At 31.4% G+C, this 9,049-nt stretch overlaps 1 protein-coding gene across 1 annotated transcript in view; it reads right to left on the reverse strand.

Moving 5' to 3' along the window:
- Window positions 1-6,493: 6,493 nt before the first annotated feature.
- LOC107696328 (cortexin-2-like) overlaps window positions 6,494-9,049 on the reverse strand; it is a 17,360-nt gene continuing 14,804 nt past the window's right edge. Inside the window, exon 5 of the mRNA XM_016496615.1 lies at window positions 6,494-6,845. Coding sequence (XP_016352101.1) covers window positions 6,546-6,812 — 267 coding nt within the window. The 5' untranslated portion in view covers window positions 6,813-6,845 and the 3' untranslated portion in view covers window positions 6,494-6,545. The remainder of the gene's footprint in view (window positions 6,846-9,049) is intronic.

Here is a 9,049-nt window from a genome sequence, read left to right on the forward strand (position 1 = left end):
CCAAAAACTGTGGTAGCTATTAGCATGATTTGGACATACAGAAAGACTAACAAACAAAATCAAAAACTGTGGCATTAGCATGTTTTTGAATATGATTAGAGCAGACAGCATGAACAAGACAAATATAACAAAACCTGGTATAATGTTTCGGACATGATAAGCAAAACAAATCTAACAAATATAATCAGACACTTTAGCATGTTTTGGATATGCTATTAGAACAGATTATATAAACAAGACAAAAATTCTGTAATAAGCATGTTTTTGGATATGAGTAGAGCCGTTAATGACATGGCAACTATAACAAACATCATTTAAAAAACTGTGGTATTAGCATGTTTTTGGACAATAATAGGCCTAACACTTAGCCTAACTTGGAGTAGCTTGTAAATACCATGGTATAAATATGGTAACTACACAGTACCGTGCTATACAGGGCCCTATAGTGGAGCAAAAAGCAAACATCTGATACTGCACATTGTGTTTTGTAAGGGTCTGTTTGTCTCTTATCCAGATCCCATGCTCTAGTTTTTCTCCAACAGATGTCCCCTCTGGGCAGATTCACTCACCCCTAATAAATGATTGCATCAATCTGTGGGGTTAAGTTCCATTCCTTTACTTGTTCTCGTTCTATTGTGTAATATAAGCTCATACTGTACGCTCACATTGTTCACTGAGGTGAAACGTGAAAGTATTAGAGTATCAGATAATGGAGGAGGTTCGCATGATGAGAGTGTGATAAGATGCAGACAGTCCATCGATGCAATCACACTTTCACCTCTGAGCACATGCCTGCATGGCATTGCAGATGACACTCGTTTAACGCAGGCAGGTGTCAGGGTTAGTTTTGTTGACATGGCTTATTGATGCAGGCTGTTGTTTTCCTGCAGTTACATACAGTGTTGCATGCATGGCACGTGCACTGAACATTAATCAATTTGAAATCATTTCACTGCTTTGGTTTGAGTGAAGGTTTGTTTTGGCGTGTTCCCTTGCACTAACACAGCTAACAGGGAACGCGCTCACAACTTTAACTGACATTTTGTTTGTTTTTTAAGTTATAGGCTATAAGAAAATGTTTAAAGTAATGTTTATGGAATGTTCTTATAACTTATATACATTCTAATAATGTTGAGAAAATGTTCTCAAAACAACACGATTGTTCTATTTATGTGAAAAAATTGGAATATTAAATATAAGCATTCAAATAATGTTCGATTTTGAATGGAAATAACGTTAGTAGAACGTTGTAAAAAATAACCTTTCCATAAAGTTATAATTATGACAAGAAAACTGGGCATTTCAACATTCAAGAAACATTTCACAGTAACGTTCCCACAATGTTTTTATAACTTAAATTTGTTACCTGGGAACTTCTACAATAAATGATACAATTTACTAAAGAATGCTCCAAGTGTTTCTTCATCTTTCATTTTCAAACAAAACATCCTTTTACTTCATCAAGACAAAAACATCTGTCAAATGAATAAACGTATGCTGTACAACTTAAGTTTGTTTTAAGATTAAGCAACAAATCATTTTAACAGTGAAGAGTAAATAATATGCTCTGTATCAACAACAATTTATGAATTAAAAAATGTAATATTTAACACAGCAGCCTGTAAATCAGACTACAACCTGTGAGAAAAAGAAGTGCGCTTAACTGTATTGAATACACACTTTATTAAAAAAAAACTGTACTTACAGTTAATATAATATTAATGAAATAAAAGATGACTTAAGTGTACACTTTCATATGTTTCTTAACACACTTCAGTACACTTTTAAAAATTGTAATTTGTAATACTGTCAAAAAAGTGCAATTACATAAATACGTACATTTAGTTTACCATATACATGCCTGTCAGCACATTCGGCAGTACAGTTAATAAAAAATAAAAATAGCCTATGAAATTACATAAACATGTATATGCTTAAGTGGGTCAATATGTTTCACTAATCACATTCAATATAAACTTAAACTATAATATGTTTTCATTTAATTGTCATTATGTTACAATATAAATGTCTGTAGATCAGCTAAATCATATTCTAACATGATGCTTCATGTGTCTGATGAAGGTCAGATTCCTGTGTTTTGTTCTGGTGAAGTGAAGCTGAACTCTTTTGTGTGTCTGCAGTCTTCACTAATGAGACGGAGGCTGAACTGGAACGTGATGTTTACTGGCTCTCTCCAAAATCCAGGCTTACAACTGGTTTCTTTAGGAGAGCTTTTATACACTTTCTTCCTCTTTTGAACCTTAGAAAGTGAATTATTATTATTTGATCATGATGATTCATCTCATCTTCGTTGTTTAACAGCAGCTCAGAATATGAAGCTCATCTCATACTGAAGCTTATAACTGTGGATGTCAGGATATAAAGAGCTCATTGCTGTTGTTATTAGACATAATGAATTTCAGCAGGATGGAAGATTAGGTTGATTACTTTTTAGTATTATTATAATTATTATTAATACTCCTATTCCTACTACTACATAGCCTACCTATTAAAAAAAATTACATCTAAATTTAAAAAGATAATGTAAATATTACATTTAATATTTATTACATAATTTATAAGTATTATATATGTGTGTGTGTGTGTGTGTTTTATAAGAAAAGGCTTCTTAAATAATTAGCATAAAAAAGTTACACATTCCTTAAAGTATCACCAAATTATGTTTATATAGAAATTATTTTACCCAAACGTTTTAGTTCAAAAATAGAATTTCTACTGCATTTTCTGTAATATAATACAAACAATATTATACTATGGTGAGTGCAAGTATATTGCATATATTTTTAGTCATTGCACCTTTTGCACTGCACATTTATTCACCTGTAATACTCATTTTCACTAGTAGATGGCGCTTGATGCAAGGGATTGGAACAGACTTTTACTTGAATCAGTCAGTATAATATATAAATTCATGTTCAGATGGATCTCACACCTACTGACACATATTGTGCACAAAATGTTGCAAGCGCTGGATAAAACTGCTAGTTGTGTTTTGGCTGTCTGATTGCTATGCAGTTTCTGGGAATGTTAAATGTCACGTAAAAACAAACTGTTTGGTTGCTTCTCATTGCCAAGCAGACGCTCTCTTTCTGTCTCGTGGGCGTTTCTCAGCTAGAAGTTGCTGAACGTCTGGCTACGTGACACCAATATTAAATACAAAACAATGTATATGCCCTAGAAAATGTCCTTATTAAACACTATCTGTGGCATTAGTTTCTTTGCACGATTGCTAAAATATGAATGAATATTTCATATTTTAAGACGCCATAATAAGCATTTGAGGAGGTTTGTGAAACTGACCTGCCTCCACACGTCTTCCAGCCCAGACTCAGCGCTGCTGTCGATACCTGTAGGATTTACAGTACAGATCAATCACACAATCAATACATGATGTGTCTCTTAATCAGAGACCGAACATAAACTACAGAGACACCTTTACAGTCGCACAAGGAGACAATAAACCGAGCCTGACCTTTCACCCTTGCTGAAGAGTTTATTTACTGTAAAAAAAACAGTGTCAGTCTGTATTGATTAAGACATGATGCACAACAAGAATATAGCTGCTACCAGTCTAACAGGGACCGCTTTCACAACTTTCAATCAATAACGTTTTTTTTTAGATCAGATGTTCTTAATGTAATGTTTTTGGAACGTTCTTATAACGTTATTAATGTTTGATAAATACGTTCTCATAATGTTGAGAGAAAACCTTCTGAGATCAACACTGTCCGAACGTCCTTATGATATTATTTGTGTTTGTACGTTCTAAGAAACATTTTTGTAACTTTTAAATAATGTTCTAATCACAAGAAAACTGGACATTCCAACGTTCTTTGAATATTAACAATAAACGTTCAGATAACGTTCCAAAATTTTGGGTGAAGATCAAATTAGTAGAATGGTGTAAGAAACGGGTTTTAATGAACATTATATTAACGTTAATGAAAGAATGTTTGTTCATAACATTGAGAACGTTGTCAGAACGTTCCCGGTTAACTGGGATGGTGTTGCATATGCAGGCTGTTGTTGTTTTTTGACAAGTTAAACAGGTTAATGGACTGGTGATGTTGAGGGACTTTGTGATGCATGTGGGGTGTCCGGAGATATGCCTGATTAATTGTGAAAGAGCAACATATAATAGCCTACAGCTCAGAGAAAAAGTCTTTTATTGAGCAAATATTTCTTTGCTAAAAACCAATCCAGAGTAAGAAACATTTCCAGAGAAATCTCTGTTTGTACATAGTTTTGCCCTTTCAAGATGAAAAAAAAAAAAAAGCACAGACTAATCCCAAACCGACCGTAAACATCACAACAAAATCAATACAGACAGACAGTAGTCTCTGATACAAAAATAAATCAAGGCACATTTGCTCCAGTTATCACTGACAAAACCTGCAAAGCGGACAAATGCATAACACAACGTAATGCACATTTAATAATAATATTAATAAATACCATCCAACCAATTCACACGCACAGTAAAGACAATTAGAAATTTACAATAAAAAATAAGGAAGTTTGTAAGTCTGTGGGAAATGAATACAGATGCCTGATTCATCCACATAATTGACTGAAGTAGAAATTGACATTGTAAAACAGGCACCCATCCACTGCCACGACTGAAATGAACGTGGCTTGAACTAAAATAACCAAGCAAACCTTGTTTTATAGACTAAAATCTCAGCGATATTGCACTGGTACTAGTTTTGTGGTTAAATAAAAAAAACAACAAGTCAAGGTCATATTTTCATCCCAAAATCTTAAGGAAACACACACACAAAAAGATTTAGCATAAAGACACTGAACCCTATTTTCAGTAGTCCATTAAGTATAACTAAGCAAATTACTTTTTTTTCTTTCTTTTTTTTTTTTATTAAAGGCATAACTGATTCAATTGAATTAAAACATTATTTTGTGCATTCCACTAATGAAAGTTTTGGGGCAGAAATGTTATGAAAATAATAAAAAAATATATACTATTAAAATAAAAAAATTATAAATTAAAATAGTATTAAATATATTTAATTTGATTAAATAATTAATAAAATATTATTTTATACATTCCATTAGTGAATATTTTAGGGTGGAAATGTTGTTATGAAAACAATGAAAATATTATATTAAAATAAAAAATATTATATTGTACATAATTATATATAATAATATATTATATCATTATAAGATATAATATGTTATTATATTATAATAAAATAATTAAAAAAATGACCTTTCAGATTTGGAGGTTAAATATGTTCTTGATAGGTTTTGTGAGATTGTTGTATTTCTAGACCAGTGCGTAATCGAACTGTCCCCTCTCCAATCCGTCTTTAGGATCAGACCACGATGAGGACGGCATGCTGCTGTAGGGGTCCAGGAGAATCCGGAAACATCAGAGAAAAAGTCTTTTATTGAGCAAATATTTCTTTGCTAAAAACCAATCCAGAGTAAGAAACATTTCCAGAGAAATCTCTGTTTGTACATAGTTTTGCCCTTTCAAGATGAAAAAAAAAAAAAAGCACAGACTAATCCCAAACCGACCGTAAACATCACAACAAAATCAATACAGACAGACAGTAGTCTCTGATACAAAAATAAATCAAGGCACATTTGCTCCAGTTATCACTGACAAAACCTGCAAAGCGGACAAATGCATAACACAACGTAATGCACATTTAATAATAATATTAATAAATACCATCCAACCAATTCACACGCACAGTAAAGACAATTAGAAATTTACAATAAAAAATAAGGAAGTTTGTAAGTCTGTGGGAAATGAATACAGATGCCTGATTCATCCACATAATTGACTGAAGTAGAAATTGACATTGTAAAACAGGCACCCATCCACTGCCACGACTGAAATGAACGTGGCTTGAACTAAAATAACCAAGCAAACCTTGTTTTATAGACTAAAATCTCAGCGATATTGCACTGGTACTAGTTTTGTGGTTAAATAAAAAAAACAACAAGTCAAGGTCATATTTTCATCCCAAAATCTTAAGGAAACACACACACAAAAAGATTTAGCATAAAGACACTGAACCCTATTTTCAGTAGTCCATTAAGTATAACTAAGCAAATTACTTTTTTTTCTTTCTTTTTTTTTTTTATTAAAGGCATAACTGATTCAATTGAATTAAAACATTATTTTGTGCATTCCACTAATGAAAGTTTTGGGGCAGAAATGTTATGAAAATAATAAAAAAATATATACTATTAAAATAAAAAAATTATAAATTAAAATAGTATTAAATATATTTAATTTGATTAAATAATTAATAAAATATTATTTTATACATTCCATTAGTGAATATTTTAGGGTGGAAATGTTGTTATGAAAACAATGAAAATATTATATTAAAATAAAAAATATTATATTGTACATAATTATATATAATAATATATTATATCATTATAAGATATAATATGTTATTATATTATAATAAAATAATTAAAAAAATGACCTTTCAGATTTGGAGGTTAAATATGTTCTTGATAGGTTTTGTGAGATTGTTGTATTTCTAGACCAGTGCGTAATCGAACTGTCCCCTCTCCAATCCGTCTTTAGGATCAGACCACGATGAGGACGGCATGCTGCTGTAGGGGTCCAGGAGAATCCGGAAACATCGCACCAGCAGGAACACCAAAAACAGCAGCAGGAGTCCCACGAAACAAAGCGCCGTGATCTGCTCTGTGTCCAGAGCCAGCAGGAGCCCTGCCGTGGCCCCGGGGCCCGAGACAGGAGCCAGAGACTGCAGCTCGTACTCCATCAGAGGGCTTTCACTCATCTTCTCAGTTCAGAGATGAAACGAGTCCGGTTTCTGAGGGTGAGGGATGAAAATCACATGAGAAAAATCTCAGTTGTTTGTTTCTCCTATACATGGCAATATAGAGAGCAAACTGAGACACCTCCTGCTTCTTATGTTTCTCCTGACAGGGTTATTATAATTAACTAAAGCTAAAATCATTAAAAAAAAACATTTTCATTACTTTCATTACAAACCTTAAACTTATTTTATTTCAGCTAGTTGCCAAAGCAACATTTCTAATTTCATTTAGTTTAACCTGATGTACTAAAATAACTAAAACTGAAATATTTAATTCATTTTAGAACCATAAAAATGTTCAGTACTTAAAATTGAACTGAAATAAAATAAAAATTAAACCTTTCATTATTTCAGATAGTTGCCAAGGCAACTTTTTCAATTCTTTTAGTTTAACTTGGTGTACTAAAATAACTCAAACTAAAACAGAAATATTTAATTCATTTTAAGAAACCATAAAAACATTTTTCATTACATAAAATAAAGTTAACCGAAATTAAATAATAATAAAACAATCTTATTTTAACAGCTAGTTGCCAAGGGAACATTTCTCATTTAATTTATTGTAATTTAACTCTATGTACTAAAACAAAAAAAGAAATATTTAATTAATTTTAAATCCATAAAAAAAACATGTTCATTATTTAAAATAAAATAAATATTTAACTGAAATAAAATATTTTTTACAAATTAAACTTATTATTTTAATTCAGTTAGTTGCCAAGGCAGCATTTCTCATTTTTTGAAGTTTAACTTGATGTACTAAAATAACTAAAACTTAAATAAAAATTAATAAAAAGACATTAAAAAAATTATAATAGAAACACAACAAAATGACTACAATTTTAACTCAAATTAAAATGAAAGCAGAAAAATGAAAACTAATTCAGAATATTTGTAAAAACTATAATAGTAACAGAAATAACACTGTCTCTTCAAAAAAAAAAAAAAAAAAACCCTCCGTAATCTCACACGTGTCTCCTCTCGAGTTTCAGAAGAGATTTTGATGTCTCAAACTGTGAAAATCATACATGCAATCAAAAATCTCAATATGAACTCAATTTTGCGCAGGGCTCGCAAAATCGGTCCTTAAGAAGTCTCAAAGCCTTAAATTTAGTTCATCAAATTAAAGGCCATAACAAGTCTTAAATACCTTAAATGGTTTAAGAAAAGCCTTAATAATAATAATTTCAAAAATCTCGATAGCGGGGAAACCGCTATATTCCTGACGTTTCAAAAGCGACACCTGCTGGCAGAGAATGAACTTGCATTTGCAATAAGCCTTTCTGCTGTTTATGTTCAGATCAATGCGAACATCGACCCATGTTTTTATGCTGCAAACACGCAGTTGTAAATGTGAAAAAAGCTAATGTGCCTTCTAAAAATCTAAACAATTAAGACAGTAAGATATATATTTATGTTTTAAATTAATATAATAAATTGTATGTTTATACAAGTCTGAAATGTGATGTTTATCATTTTATAAGACTTTTTGTTTTGTGAAAACCTGTATCTGAACTGTAAATCATGTAATTTTATAGTTTTTAATTGATGTTTAGACTCCTATCCGATTTTCTACACTAAAAAATGGCCTTTTTTAGGCTAGAGTTCAACTAATTTTGTGCTATTAAAATCTGAAGAGTGCCTGCCTGAAGTTTTGCGAGCCCTGTACTGAATGACAACTATTGTCTATTTTTATTTCTCATATTGGGAGAAAAATCTGAGATGAAGTTGATACTTATTAAAACATATCAGAAGTCTAGCATTGAAAGAGCAACTTGCCAAGGTAAACATGCCATCAGCAGTGTTGGGGGTAACGCATTACAAGTAGCGCGAGTTACGTAATCAGATTTCTTTTTTCAAGTAACTAGTAAAGTAACGCATTACTTTTTAATTTACAGGAGAATATCTGAGTTACTTTTTCAAATAAGTAACGCACGTTACTTTTTTTTCCAATTTATTGATTGACAGCTCTCCTGTCCCCATGTTGAGAGAAATCAGAAGATGTTACTGTAGTTCTAAAATAAATATGAATATGCATTAATTCATCTCACTCACAAAAAAAAAACAGATTCAGTATTCCTCAAAATGAATAAAAATAATGCAACTCAGAATATGACGCAAACCTGCAATAATTAAATGTTAAACAACACAAATATCCTTTATGCATTTAATCCCATTCTTTTAACCAATGTCCTTGC

Source organism: Sinocyclocheilus anshuiensis, unplaced genomic scaffold, assembly GCF_001515605.1.
Source record: "Sinocyclocheilus anshuiensis isolate Anshui unplaced genomic scaffold, SAMN03320099.WGS_v1.1 scaffold217, whole genome shotgun sequence".
In the NCBI taxonomy this organism is placed as follows: Eukaryota; Metazoa; Chordata; class Actinopteri; order Cypriniformes; family Cyprinidae; genus Sinocyclocheilus; species Sinocyclocheilus anshuiensis.